Source organism: Trichoderma citrinoviride, assembly GCF_003025115.1.
Source record: "Trichoderma citrinoviride strain TUCIM 6016 unplaced genomic scaffold BBK36scaffold_1, whole genome shotgun sequence".
In the NCBI taxonomy this organism is placed as follows: Eukaryota; Fungi; Ascomycota; class Sordariomycetes; order Hypocreales; family Hypocreaceae; genus Trichoderma; species Trichoderma citrinoviride.
Window position 1 is genome coordinate 518,478 of NW_020194709.1, and position 14,388 is coordinate 532,865.

The 14,388-nt window shown below is 55.4% G+C and overlaps 5 protein-coding genes across 5 annotated transcripts in view; 4 read left to right on the forward strand and 1 right to left on the reverse strand.

The window, feature by feature from the left end:
• Positions 1 to 1,000, forward strand: part of BBK36DRAFT_1133911 (hypothetical protein) — a 1,675-nt gene extending 675 nt beyond the window's left edge. The window contains exons 2-3 of the mRNA XM_024892128.1: positions 16 to 781; positions 825 to 1,000. Coding sequence (XP_024753583.1) covers positions 16 to 747 — 732 coding nt within the window. The 3' untranslated portion in view covers positions 748 to 781; positions 825 to 1,000. The remainder of the gene's footprint in view (positions 1 to 15; positions 782 to 824) is intronic.
• A 535-nt stretch (positions 1,001 to 1,535) lies between these two features.
• BBK36DRAFT_1136938 (antiviral helicase) lies at positions 1,536 to 5,431 on the forward strand (the record flags this gene model as incomplete). The annotated part of the gene is made up of 2 exons (XM_024893119.1): positions 1,536 to 4,682; positions 4,751 to 5,431. The coding sequence occupies 2 exons, from the start codon at positions 1,536 to 1,538 to the stop codon at positions 5,429 to 5,431; spliced, it is 3,828 nt and encodes a 1,275-aa protein (XP_024753584.1).
• A 655-nt stretch (positions 5,432 to 6,086) lies between these two features.
• On the reverse strand, positions 6,087 to 6,790 carry BBK36DRAFT_1173683 (hypothetical protein; the record flags this gene model as incomplete). The annotated part of the gene is made up of 2 exons (XM_024895881.1): positions 6,087 to 6,359; positions 6,446 to 6,790. The coding sequence occupies 2 exons, from the start codon at positions 6,788 to 6,790 to the stop codon at positions 6,087 to 6,089; spliced, it is 618 nt and encodes a 205-aa protein (XP_024753585.1).
• Positions 6,791 to 7,286: 496 nt separating this feature from the next.
• Positions 7,287 to 7,872, forward strand: BBK36DRAFT_1107373 (DUF427-domain-containing protein; the record flags this gene model as incomplete). Its single annotated transcript, XM_024889244.1, has 2 exons — positions 7,287 to 7,437; positions 7,544 to 7,872. 2 exons carry the CDS (start codon positions 7,287 to 7,289, stop codon positions 7,870 to 7,872), a joined length of 480 nt encoding a protein of 159 aa, XP_024753586.1.
• A 5,464-nt stretch (positions 7,873 to 13,336) lies between these two features.
• BBK36DRAFT_1136941 (hypothetical protein) overlaps positions 13,337 to 14,388 on the forward strand; it is a gene marked incomplete at both ends in the record, with an annotated part of 1,675 nt that continues 623 nt past the window's right edge. The window contains 2 exons of the mRNA XM_024893120.1: positions 13,337 to 13,647; positions 13,724 to 14,292. Of these exons, the coding sequence (XP_024753587.1) occupies positions 13,337 to 13,647; positions 13,724 to 14,292 (880 nt within the window). The remainder of the gene's footprint in view (positions 13,648 to 13,723; positions 14,293 to 14,388) is intronic.

The following is a 14,388-nucleotide window of genomic DNA, read 5'->3' on the forward strand; positions in this document are numbered from 1 at the left end:
AACTTCGCCATGCAGGCCATTGACCATGTCGTCAACTCGGCCGCCAAGACCCTCTACATGTCCGGTGGCATCCAGCCCTGCAACATCACCTTCCGTGGACCCAACGGCTTCGCCGCCGGTGTCGCCGCCCAGCACTCGCAGGACTACTCTGCCTGGTACGGCAGCGTGCCCGGCCTCAAGGTCGTCTCCCCCTGGAGCGCCGAGGACGCCAAGGGCCTGCTCAAGGCCAAGGCTGCCATCCGCGACCCCAACCCCGTCGTTGTCCTCGAGAACGAGCTCATGTACGGCCAGAGCTTCCCCATGTCCGAGGCCGCCCAGAAGGACGACTTCGTCCTCCCCTTTGGCAAGGCCAAGATTGAGCGCGCCGGCTCGGACCTGACCATCGTCTCCCTGTCCCGATGCGTCGGCCAGTCCCTCGTCGCCGCCGAGAACCTCAAGAAGAACTACGGCGTTGAGGCCGAGGTCATCAACCTGCGTTCCATCAAGCCCCTGGATCTCGACTCCATCGTCCAGTCCATCAAGAAGACGCACCGTCTGCTTGTCGTCGAGTCCGGCTACCCTGCCTTTGGTGTTGGTGCCGAGATTCTCGCTCTGGCCATGGAGTACGCCTTCGACTACCTTGACGGCCCTGCCCAGCGAGTCACCGGTGCCGAGGTGCCCACTCCCTATGCCCAGAAGCTGGAGGAGATGTCCTTCCCCAACGAGCAGCTGATTGAGGACTTTGCCGCCAAGATGCTGCGTGTGTAAACTACCCAGCGCAAGTTGAGCAACGGGGCGGCAATCTCAATGCGTCCTAACTAACGAACCCAAAATCAAGTAAACAGAAACAGAAATTAAGAAGGAGGGGGGTGGGCTGGGGTGACTATTCGGGGTGGGTAGTATAATATCTCAATGGTGGTAGACTCAAGCTTGGCAGGGGTGTTCTTGGCTTCAAGGGGGAGGTTTCGGAGGATGGTGAAGCGCATCTGGCTATGTAGCAATTTGGTTGGACCTCTAGTCAAAAATCTCGATAGACGGACGGAGAGGAAAATAATGGACCTGTACTCTAATCACCTCTGCTCCTTGCTCATACACGCCCTTTGGTGTCATACATGCGTCTGCATTTGTCCCTGAAGGCGTGCAATCGCGTCTTGTTGTGTGTAGAGATGTACTCCTGATTTCTGAGCACTTTACGCTATGAATTAATCAAACTACTTCTTCTCACAATACGCATATCTCGTAGCTATCCAGCCATGCTTTTTCTTGATAATAAATTATACAGTGGTGAGGATCAACTTTGCAGTTTTCAGAGACCAGGCCTCAAGTTGTTGCATCATGCATGTCCTGAAAGCTGCGCAGACCCGCATTTCCGTTAGCGGGGCAATTTCAACCTCCAAGCTGGGCAGCCTCGACAGCTCGTCAACGATTCAACCTCCATCTCTACACACCTCATCGTCTCACCAACACCTCATCACTGTCCAATTCGAAGTTCAAAGAACACAAGAATAAACTTAGGAGGGAAAAACTAGAGAAACGCAACGAAAGCAGCCTCCGCCATGGCTGGCATCGATGCCCTTCTCATCTCTCAGGAAGAGGGCATCTCCAGCTCTGGACTCAAGAAACGGCGGCTTCCAGACCCCCAAGAGCTGAAGCAGCGCCTGGAAAATGAGCTTCTTATGCCATCTCACGAGTTCTCCACCGAGTGGCTGGACCGCCTGCAGCAGCGATGGGACTTTGAGGCCGATTACACGGATCTCTTCAGGATTGCTCCACCCCAGACTCGCACTCTGACGAGGTTCCTGCGCCACGGGCTCGAGGGCCGTGTGACGGGATACAAGAATGTGACAGTGCCCATGAGCGGGGCCACGGCAAAGAACTCGACCAGTCTTCTCCGGAAGCCAGCTAGCAGGGCCGATTTCGTCCGGGGCGCCGCTGGTTTCTTCCCCTTTGCTCCAGGTGGGCTGGAGGGCATCGAGGCTACCGCGGCTCTGGAGGACCAGATTCATGCGGGACCTGGAGCTGCCGACGATGCCGCCGCTGGGAGCAAGCTGGAGCGGGTGATTCAGCTGGGCGACGAGGGAGGACTGCTGCAGACGGCCCCTGGAATGACCCGCGGCATCGACTTTAGCAAGAAGAAGACGGGTCTGGACGAGAATGCTGCCGAGGCAATCAAGCAAGAGCTTGAGGAGGATCCAGAGGAGGCAAAGGAAGCCAAAGCGGAGGATTCTTCATCATCACCTGCTGATGCCTCTGGAGACTCGGCGGAAGACGAGGAGAACGGAGACGATATTGACGATCTGCTGCCTGTTGAATTTCCATCTCTCGAGCCACACGGTGTCCTCGCAGCCTCCAGCGCCAAAAAGGCAGGCCGTGAGTGGGCGCACATGGTCGACATCAAGCACGACATGCCCAATTTCAGAGAGCTCGTCCCCGATATGGCTCGAGAATGGCCCTTTGAGCTGGACACGTTCCAGAAGGAGGCCGTGTACCATCTGGAAAACGGCGACTCCGTGTTCGTGGCAGCTCACACGTCGGCCGGAAAGACTGTCGTGGCCGAGTACGCCATTGCTTTGGCGGCCAAGCACATGACCAAGGCCATCTACACATCGCCAATCAAGGCTCTCAGCAACCAAAAGTTCCGCGACTTTCGGCAGGAGTTTGACGAGGTGGGTATCCTGACGGGCGACGTCCAGATCAACCCCGAGGCCAGCTGCCTCATTATGACGACGGAAATTTTGCGCAGCATGCTGTACCGGGGCGCAGACCTGATTCGAGACGTCGAGTTCGTCATCTTTGACGAGGTGCACTACGTGAACGACTATGAGCGCGGTGTCGTGTGGGAGGAAGTTATCATCATGCTGCCCGAGCATATTTCCCTCATCCTACTATCAGCCACCGTCCCAAACACACACGAGTTTGCCTCTTGGGTTGGTAGAACCAAACAACGAGACATTTACGTCATCTCTACGGCCAAGAGACCCGTTCCCCTCGAGCACTATCTTTGGGCTGGCAAGAACATACACAAGATTGTCGATGCGGACAAGAAGTTCCTGGAGAGCGGTTGGAAAGATGCGCACAAGGCGACACAGAGCAAGGAAAAGGCACCCGCCGCTGCCAACACTGTCGCCGTCAGGGGAGGCAACTCTCAAGGAAACCAGCGAGGAGGAGCAGGAGGACGAGGCGGCGCTCAGAGGGGAGGCCAGCAGCAACGCGGAGGTCGTGGAGGAGGCGTCCAGCAGAGAGGCCGAGGAGGCCCCCCCAGAGCCAGTCACAACCCTGGCCACATGGGACGTGCTGGAAACCCTGGCGGACGGACATCGGCGGCTCAGGACAAGAATCTTTGGGTGCACATGGTCCAGTTTCTGCGGAAGCACACTCTTCTGCCGGCCTGCATCTTTGTCTTTTCCAAGAAGCGATGCGAGGAAAACGCCGACGCCCTGAGCAACCAAGACTTCTGCACGGCTTCGGAAAAGAGCGCCATCCACATGGTGATTGAAAAGTCCATCGCCCGTCTCAAGCCTGAGGACCGGGTCCTGCCACAGATCATCAGGCTTCGAGAGCTTCTCGGCAGAGGTATCGCTGTCCATCACGGTGGTTTGCTGCCTATTGTAAAGGAGCTGGTCGAGATTCTGTTCGCTCGAACCCTCGTCAAGGTCTTGTTTGCCACCGAGACGTTCGCCATGGGTCTCAACTTGCCCACTCGAACAGTGGTGTTTTCTGGGTACCGCAAGCACGACGGCCATTCGTTCCGCAACCTTCTGCCCGGCGAGTACACGCAGATGGCTGGTCGAGCCGGCCGTCGAGGTCTCGACAAAGTCGGCTCAGTCATCATCGTGCCACCTGGCGGTGATGATGTACCTCCTGTTGCCGAGCTGCGCAGCATGATCCTGGGAGAGCCGTCCAAGCTCAAGTCTCAGTTCAGATTGACTTACAATATGATTCTCAACCTTTTGAGGGTGGAAGCGCTCAAGATCGAGGAGATGATCAAGAGGAGTTTTTCCGAGCATGCGACCCAGCAGCTTCTCCCAGAGCACGAAAAGGATGTCAAGCTGGCTCAAGCAGATCTTGCTAAGGTCAAGAGAGAGCCCTGCAAGATATGCGACAACGTGGTGGATGAGTGTCACCAGGCAGCTCAGGACTACAAGCGGCTGACGACGGAGCTGTACAAGGGCTTGCTGAAGATTTCCATTGGGCGAAGGATGTTCTCGCCGCAGCGGCTCATCGTCTTCAACTGGGAGGGCATCCGCACTGCCGGCATCCTCCTTGCCGAAGGCATGAGCCCCAAGGGCTCCTTTGAGGACCCTATCCTGCACGTCTGCGCCATCAAGCCACTGCGGGAGCGCCGCGACATTACGGACCAGCTTCCCTTCATTCCCGCGTTCCGCAAGTACATGCAGAGGCTTCCTCAGGGAAAGAGGCGTCTTACTACTAAGAATATGTTTGTGCCCCTGAGCGACGTCGAATGCCTTACCAAGTGGGTTCTCAAGGGAGTCATCCCGGAGATTTTCAAAGGGGGTGCTCCCGCACACGAAGCCCTCGACAAGATTCAGGAGATCTGCGCGTCATGGGATGACCGGTGGGACGAGATCGATATGGGCAAAGTGAAGAGCTTGCCGCTGCAGGAGATGATGGAGAAGCGATGGCAGCTGTCCAAGACGATGGCCAACTCTGCCGCCTTGCGGTGCCCTGCCTTTTTGAAGCACGTAAGTTTTGATGACTTTGGTTCATTTCCTTTCTTAGTTCATAGGCTAAACGCAGATGCTTGCAACAGTTTGCCATGTGCCACGATGAGTGGCTCATCACAGAGCACATTGCCCAGCTGAAACAGACCCTCTCCGACCAGAACCTACAGCTGCTCCCCGACTACGAGCAGCGCGTTCAGGTGCTCAGGGAGCTCGACTTCATTGACGAGTCATCGCGCATCCAGCTCAAGGGCAAGGTGGCCTGCGAAGTCCACTCCGGCGATGAGCTTGTCCTGACCGAGCTCATCCTCGACAACGTGTTGGCCGACTTTGACCCCGCTGAGATTGCAGCCCTCTTATCCTCGTTTGTGTTCCAGGAGAAGACGCTGACGGAGCCTACCCTAACCGGCAACCTGGAGCGTGGACGTGATACTATCATTGCCATTTCCGAAAAGGTTAACGACGTACAGACGAGACTGCAGGTGATCCAGTCGAGCGAGGACTCCAACGACTTTGTGTCGAGGCCGCGGTTCGGCCTGATGGAGGTGGTGTACGAGTGGGCCAGGGGCATGAGCTTCAAGAACATCACGGCGCTGACGGACGTGCTCGAGGGGACGATTGTGCGGACGATTACGCGACTGGACGAGACGTGCCGCGAGGTGAAGAACGCGGCGAGGATCATTGGCGACCCGGAGCTGTATCAGAAGATGCAGCAGGCGCAAGAGATGATCAAGAGGGATATCACGGCCGTGGCGAGTTTGTACATGTGATCTGCGACAATAGTGCGTTTATTTGGCTTTTGCATTTTTTGGCATGAAATGCAGGATGAAAGGGGGTTTACGATCTAGACTTGCAAACAATACTTGCAGGGCGCATCATGTCGAAATGCATGGAATGAACCGGGATTTGATGATATACAGATGGAGGCTCAGAATAGGGGCTTTAGATGCATCATGAGACGACAGTGTAGGTATGTATGTAGGTATACATGTTTGTATTATGTATGACTGTAGGGAAGAGCAACAAGATCCCGAGGCAGCAGAGAGAGATTATGCATGAGTCGAGTTCAAGGTTGCAGCTCTAATAGTTGATAGAATTCCAACATGATCTGGATCCAGCCATTCGAATCTCATCCGGCCCAAGCAATCTTTTCCCGAAACGCCACAACTCCCTTGTCCAGACTGATAATTGATAAAGCCAAAGAAAGCGAGGGATAAAAAGAGCAGTGTAGCCGCCGGGTTTAGTCAAACCCCATACCCGTTCATTCACGTGTGCGTTTATTCGAACCGCGGTTTATAGCAAGCAAAACCTCCAAGCAAAACCTCCAAGCAAGGAGAAGGAACAAAGAACAAAGGATAACGACGACAGACAAAGGACAAATACGCTGTTAAATCACACAAGGTCACAAATTCCCCAAAGTCGGACTTAAGCCCGCAGAGCCCTCAGTCTCTGCTGCAGCTTATCCTCTTCCTCGGCCGACGGCTCCGCGGTCTGCGGCTCAGCGGAGGCGGGCGTCGCCTTGTTGAGCTCGAAGCTGAGCTCCAGGCCGGCGTCGTCGGCCAGTTTGCCGAGCAGCTCGTGGACGGCGTCTTCGCCGACCTGGACCGAGGTGGACTGCGTGATTGCGTCTTGGTAGATGCCGTTTGTCATTGCGTATTCTTCGTTTTGCTGCTTGAACTGCTCCAGGGTAACGAGGGTCTATACAACGATCATGCCGCGCGTCAGCAATTGCGGACTTTCTCGCCACTTAACAGTCAAGTAAAGAGATAGGGGACGGAACGCACCTTTTCAGGGTTGGTATTCTTCTGTGCCAGGTTCATGGTCCGCGACGACGAGGCCATCATATGCGTCATGCGGTTCATGGCGTTGTTGGCCTGAATCTGAGCGGCCGACAGCTCGGCCATGTCGGCCATCTGGTCCATCTGGGCGGCCAGCGCCTGCTTGGAGAGCAGCATCTTGGCCTTTTGGTAGGCCTTTTGCGTCTCGCCCTTCTTGAGAAGGTCTTGGATCTGCTTGCGCAGGATGGGGTCCTGCTTGGCGGCCTTTTGGGCCTCGCGCCGGGCCTGCTTCGCCTGGAAGCGGGCTTGGAATTCGACCTGCATGTCGCGGGCGAGTTGGCGGTTCGACATGATTGCGGTAGGGAGGCTGAAGGTTCGGAGGTTCGAGTGATGTTTCTGCGAGGTCGCGTAGGGGGGCTGTGGCTGAGGGAGAGAGTCGGAGGATGGAGTCTGGCGATGTCGCGATGGTGTCGTTGATTTCCCTTCTTCGTCTCTCTCTCGAGGCTGGAGGTTGGAATTGGTTGAGTCTGAGTCTGGATGAAGACCAGTCATGTGGCGGATGCGGATAAGGCGGGGTGACGCAACAGAAAGTTCGACAGGCACAGCCACAGGTGCAGAGTGGATCTAGCCTTGTCTGGGAAAAGGGGAGTTTGATTGATCACAGCCACATCATCAGCCACACCTTATACTTGTATCTATGTACATAAATCGATGATTCGTTCTTGTAAGTCGAAGCTGAAGAGCTAACCTAAACATCACATATATATGGAATGTTGAATCCATTTGAATGAACGCATTACTCTCCAGATTATTGAATCGATATTCAGCTGTTTCAGCAACTACCAAAATGTCTGAGAGACCCAAGCTTAACGTCCAGTCGTTCCCTCGACCGCCGCGGCTGGAGAGAATCTCACGGCATCTCCGTATCACGTACAAAGACGTGGAGATTGCAGATACGCGCGATGCGTATTGGGTGCTGGAAACGCATCACCCGCCAAGTGCGTCTCTGAACTGATGTTGACCATGCAGTCGAATGAGAAAGCCGTGTGATGACGATGATACCCATAACAAACCTGAAGCTGCATCTACTAACTCAACACTCAGCTTACTATCTCCCCCCCTCCAGCATCAAATTCTCCCTCAAACCCACGTCTCGCTCCAGCTGGTGCGAGTGGAAGGGCGCCGCAACCTACTACAGCATCACCCTTCCGGATGGCGGCGCCGTCTCCAACCGTATCTGGTCGTACAACAGCCCGACGCCCGGGTTCAAGCCGCTGCGCGGGTACTTGAGCTTCTATGCCGGCCCGTGGGACTGCTTCGTCGACGGCGAGCGGGTGGAGCCTCAGCCGGGCGACTTCTACGGCGGATGGGTGACGGGCGAGATTGAGGGCATCGTCAAGGGCAGGACGGGCAACCTGGATCCTGCTGTCTGACGGTCGTACATGTATGACAGGATTACGGCACCTTGCTCGCGCTGATGTTGCACCCGGTGATTGATAATCACAGATCATCACATCACATCAGCATCTTTGCTCACTTATGGGGCACAGACGAGTCCGAGCTTGGCAGGACGAGTCTTTGAGCCTGGTTGAATTTGAGCACGGAACCATGACCACGGTATCTTCAGCTGGCTGTATCGGGTTAACGCTCCCGCATGTTCGATACGGACGCTCCACTGACCGTCTCTGGTCGAGATGATTGCCTTTACGGCATACAGTGCAGGATACCGTGATGTGTAGAGAAATACCGCCGACATTGAAGACTGGTTCGACGGCGATGCTTCGTCTCTTTCATTCACTGTCGGATTGCCGAGGCGGGTACGGCTCTGGAAACCGTGCTCATTCCGACATCTTTGCCCTGAGCAAGAAAACAAGGAGTATCAGGCACACTTTTCACATCGCGACGAAATGCCATGGCAACCTTCTTTCCCACGGGGTTGGATTAGGTGACCTCCATATAGAGGTGAGCCCCAGCAGGCGGATATCCGTCAAGCTCAATCAAGAGTATCAAGCACTATCAGTGCGTCCATTGATATTGTGACAATGGAGTTGCGCAACCCCTCACCCCAAGGCAAGAACGCTCTGTGGAACGGCGAGGCCATTGGAGTCTCACCCAGACACTGGATAGCATCTCGAGTCAGATGCATGCTTCGTCTGCACTCAGCTGATCGAACAATACTCGTACATACATGTCAACCAACCGGAGCAGACGAGCACATCTGGAAGCCCATGCAACAAGCGGTCTGCAGATAACGGTCCAGGGCCCTGTTGGATTCTGTTGGGCTCGACTGCACCCCTGTCAGCCACGCCCGGAGGCCCAGACGCACACACGCACACGCTTGTGCCTGTATCCTGATGACCGTCTACATCATGCACGGCGTCCGTCTTCGACGAGAAGAACGCCCAAGAGCTCAATTGCCGCGCGAAAAGCGCATCATCGCCAATGCACTTGGTCTGGAGCCCGTCCAACGTGGCAAGCTTTCCTTCGGTACTTGGCCCGCGATACTCCACAGCTGAGCTGCTGGAGGAGACGGCTTTTGCATGTGAACGGGTCTGGATACTACTTCTTCGAGCACTCACTGCGATGAGGAGCTTTTCAAGCACCATGTCTCCATGTATGTATGGTCGATCAAAGGCTCACCGACATGAATGCAGACCAGACGTGGGAACGCCCAACAAAAGTCTGTCGTTTCTGCCTTCACTTTGCTTCCCTGCCAGCTCGCGATGCAGTGCCCTTGCCGGCTGATCCATCCCATGCTCGACGCGCTCTCCACCGTCTTGCGCAGAGGCCGTCTTGCGCAGAGGCCGTTTCGCGCAGAGGACTCGACAGGACATGCACGAGCAAAGACCAAAAGCGCTGGCCCCGTTCAATACAGTGGGCGTCCGTGTTGCTGCAGTCCAGTGGCTGTCGAGAACGGTTCCTTCGGCAGTCAAGCATTGGTGTTGATGGCCGGTTGGGCTTGATATGTTTACCGATACAGATAGTTGCGGTGAGAGGCCGTCACAGCGACGAGTCTTGGATTCTCTTCCCTCTGGACTCTCCTTGTCTCATCATTGGTCCGTTGATCTGAATTTGGATGTACCAAGTATTGGATGTATGTATGCAGGAATCCTCCACGCTTGAGTGGTCGAAGAGGGATGCAGGACACGGACAATTCCTTTCCCCCGCATACTCGCACGACGCACATGCGTGAAGAGCACATGCTTCCCGTGCTGTGGCGGGATTTCGAAAATTCTGAACTTGGTTGTAACATCCGCCATTGGGTCGATTCGGCAGAAACCAGTATGCATGAGGGCTGCAGTTTCGCCCACTTGGGCGCCATTGCAGCCACTGGAATCGAACGACCTTGTGCTTCGCGGGAGTGTGTATCTAGAGACGTGAAGTTGAAATGATCCAATGCTGCTTGCCACACAAGACTTTGACAATGAGAAAAGAGGCAGAAGAAGAGACAAAAAGCATTTGCCGGGTAAACTGCCAATCAATCGTGGCAGAAATGGATCAATTGTCCCCGTCTGGGGTTACATGGAACGGCTTTGGAAGCCGGAGTATTGATTTCTAGTACTATTCGCTTGTACGGCAGAGCGGGAGAGATGGGAGAGCTGGAAGGGCAAAGGGTAAAGTGAATCCGGGGGTGTCGGCGAGAAAGAGGGGGATCGGCCTAATCCAGGGGGGAAGAAGCTGGAGGGAGGGCAAGGAGGGGCCCGTCCGCCGTTACAATGCCGGATCGATAATATTGAGCTACCCGGACTAGACTAGCACGGTGAGGAGTAGCATTGGATTGATGTTGATTCCATTGGGGGTATGTGGCTCACGGAGTGTCTTGCTGAGAAGAGCATACTCTTATGAGATATCAACTATCTAGTACCTCGAATGTACGCACAGAATGTAGGGTTCACTTGTCTGTTGATCCGAGGAGCTGGTGTTGCCCGCGTCTTTTGAAGCCGTCCGTGGTAGAGCCATTGTACGACCATATCTCGAGCTCGAGAACGAGAGCAAGAAAGGGGCGGCACAACGGCCCGCACTCCGAGATGAGATGCTATCGAGCGGCGGCTGCCACACCAGAGGCACTAGGTGCAGGACTTGGTACGCATTCTTTCTGGAGAAGGCCTTCTTTTTGCCTAAGGAGAATGGTTACAAGTACAGTAGGGCCGAAGGAGGGGGGGAGAAAAGGCCCGCCTCTCCCTTTTGACTATCCGTCCCTCTTTGTTTATTGGACCAAGCTTGTGGTGTCTACGGCGTAGTCGACATGTAGTAGTCAAATCGAGTCGAGCCGAGTCGAGAACCATGAATTCAGCCAGAGCAGAGAAGATACGCTATTAGCGGTAGTTGCGCACGTGTAGGCAGAATTCGCAATTGTCGTGATATCCAGCTGCTTCTTTTGGCGGTTTCTGTGCCGTCCCGAACAACAACGCCAATGTCCGTATTTTACTGTGCAGCGCCTGTTGCTAGGGGTCCTCCTGTCTCGCCTGTTTCTGCGCGACATCAGCTTGCCCTTGCCCGTGTCGGAGCACAGGCGAAACGCCAGGGTTCGCACGAACGGGCCCGTTCGATCGATGCGATACTCCTCGCTTCCCTTCTTGGGACCCTTGCGAGAGAAGTCCATGCGGGAGCCGGAAACCTGGCGATGTTCCCGAACAGCAGCAGCAGCATCACCGGGAAACGTGAACTCGAACCGCCCACTACTGGGGTTGGCTATCAGAGCCACAACGCCCCGTATGTTCTATCAGCTAACTCATAGACCCAAGATAGGGGATTGCATGGCTCATTGTCACCCAGCCACTCTCTTCCGGCAATTGGTTGCGAAAAGGGTCCATGTCTCCCGAGTCACAACAAGGGCTTACACGGGATCCGCACGGCTTTGCACCTTTGTCCCGTGGATTTTAGTGATTACGTGCGCAACGCCAAAAGGGCACACAAGAACACAAGAGGATGGTTTGTCTCAGAAGGAGGAGGAGACAGGAACTTGAGAAGAGAGAGAGAGCTGGATGGGTCGATGTCCATCGTTGGCGGCAGCATTGTGGGCTCGTCCGTGCCTGTCGGAGCTCACCACGTATTGCGACATGTACGAGGTACAGCATGTGCACATATGGGCTCCGTTTCCATACATGACATGTACATGCAGAGGCGCGCAGGCATAGACGAAAATGCAGCCGGTTTCAGGTGCCTTGGAGGTAGAGAAGGGCTAGATGGATGGTAGCGCGCCAGTTCCGGTGGCGCTGCTATTGATTCTTGATTGACTGACTGATTGATCGGTGATGATCGATTGATGAAGCACTGGATGAGAATAGCAACCCAAGTGGCGACGCGGAGACTTGAGGCTGGTTAGTATTAGCGGATTACACCGTCTCTTTCGTGTTGGCACTTGGCAAAGCTGAGGTAGATCGTATCAACAAGTGGGATCGAGAGGAGGAGGAGGGTCCATATTGTTCAGCCCCTTTTCTGGGACATCGATACTGAAACTACTACCACTGTGCGTACGAGTACGAGTGGTACACAGGCGTAGGATATCAGAGAGAGAGGCCTGATGATGCCATGTGAGAGAGATGTGTAAGTTCAGCGGGAAGCGCTCGAGGCGATGAGCAGAGCGGTGGCATCATGGATCATGGATATCTGCAAACCTAAGGAGACGGGAAAAGCCCAACAAAATTCATGTCGACACATGCACGCTCTCTGCAGCCATGTCCATGTACATGTAGGCAACGTGTCGCCTGCGGGAAGAGCGTGTATCCTGGCAGGGCAGGCAGGGTACATGTACCAATGATGCAGGTATGTCATGTTCTTGTATGTAGGCCTGATATCTTGTGAGTAGACGGGAAGTGCGTGTTGACGGTGGGAATCCAGCACGGTGAAGGATAGACTTCATGGTTGTTCAATGTTGGTTTTCCGTACAGTAATATCTGATAGAACTAGAGGTGAGGCTTGGTGTAGCACGTGTCTCGGCGGTTCTGCCATGCCGTCTTCAGGAACAGCCTCAATGGAACCACTCTGAAGTGCTGGAATCCCGCCTAATCTTACTTGACATGCTCCCACGATCCGGTTCAGCCGACTTGCTCGGAAGACACGAGGCTCGGAGGATTGCGAGGATTGGACTTCGATCAGCCAATCTTGGAGACATGGACATGATGGACTGTGCGAGGTCCGGCCAGTGGGAATTCCAGCGGTCCCACCCCCTGTAGCACGCACCCTCTCGACCCCTGCAGCAGGTCAGACTCGGCGCCGGTCCACCCCCAGGGCCCGCTAATCCTCAGTTCCAGCTGCCCCCTGGAGGAGGAGGCCCCCCCCTGGAGCCTGATTCGAAAGGCTGCGCCCCGCCCTTGCACTGGGTGCTGCCTCATCAAGGTTCGATTCGATGCCATGCCGCCCCTTTCCCTTCCCCGGCAGGGCGGCTGCCTCAGGCAACCACGTGCCAGCCGCCCTCTTTTGGTTTACGTGTCCTCAAGATAAAGAGGCCACCATCGCCGCTGGATCTCGGCGTCTCGTTCGCTCGTCAAGCTAGAAACAAACTCGAGAGGCCACTCTGTCCTCTTCTGTCTGACTCATCCAATTCCACCACTTGCACCAAGGGGAAGGCACTGCACTTGGACACAGCCACGCCGCTTCCCGCTGACTCATTTGGGACTGGCGCCGTTGCCTGTCATGACTGTTCGCATCGTCGTCATCAAACATCGACTGACACGCTTCGCTTTGATTTGATTGCTTCCTCTCTCTCTCTCATCTCCACTGTTCCTCTTCATTGAAGAAGCAGCGGTTCGACATCACAACAGACACACCAACACTGCACGCGCCATCTCCATATCTACTACGAAAAGCGTATGCAGTGAGAGAGCGCGAGAAAGCATCATCATCAACACGCCAATCAAAGCGACTGCGCTCAGCAAACAAGACACGGCAGGCAACATGGCGTTCCAGCAGTCGTCTCCCCTCGTCAAGTTCGAGGCCTCTCCCGCCGAATCCTTCCTCTCCGCCCCCGGCGACAACTTCACATCTCTCTTCGCCGACTCAACACCGTCAACACTCAACCCTCGGGAGATGATGACCCCCGACAGCGTCGCCGACACCGAGCACCGCCTGTCCGTCATCCCCGAGTCACTGAACGGGGAGGACGACGACTCACACTCCACATCCGCTACCTCAGAAAAGAAGCCTGTCAAGAAGAGGAAATCATGGGGCCAGGTCCTTCCTGAGCCCAAGACCAACCTCCCTCCTAGGTATGTCACTCACATCCATCACTTTCCAACGCCCATCACACTCCATGCAGACTTGCATCCTAACCGGCTTCCTTAGAAAACGTGCAAAGACGGAAGATGAAAAGGAGCAGCGCCGCGTCGAGCGTGTTCTCCGAAACCGCCGCGCCGCGCAGTCCTCGCGTGAACGAAAGAGGCTCGAAGTCGAGGCTCTCGAGAAGCGCAACAAGGAGCTTGAGACGCTCCTCATCAACGTACAAAAAACCAACCTGATCCTCGTCGAGGAGCTCAACCGCTTCCGACGCAGCTCAGGCGTCGTCACCCGCTCGTCCTCCCCCCTCGACTCTCTCCAGGACAGCATCACACTATCTCAGCAACTCTTCGGCTCACGGGAGGGCCAAAACATGTCCAACCCCGAGCAGTCCTTGATGGACCAGATTATGAGGTCCGCGGCTAACCCTACCGTTAACCCTGCCTCCCTCTCCCCCTCTCTCCCCCCCATTCCGGACAAGGAGGAAGATGAGGAGCACGCAGAGGAAGACGAAGAGATGGAGCAGACATGGCAAGAGGCTGACAAGCCCGCCGCCGCCAAGGAGAAGAACAGCAAGCAGTCCCGCGTCTCCACTGATTCGACACAACGTCCTGCAGAGATGTTGTGCGACCCGCAGTGTCAATCGGTGGAGATGCCGCTGTCCCTGTCTTCTCAGACGACGCCGGCGCAAACTGCCTTGGCCTGGACCCTGTTCATCAGGATGATGTTCCTTT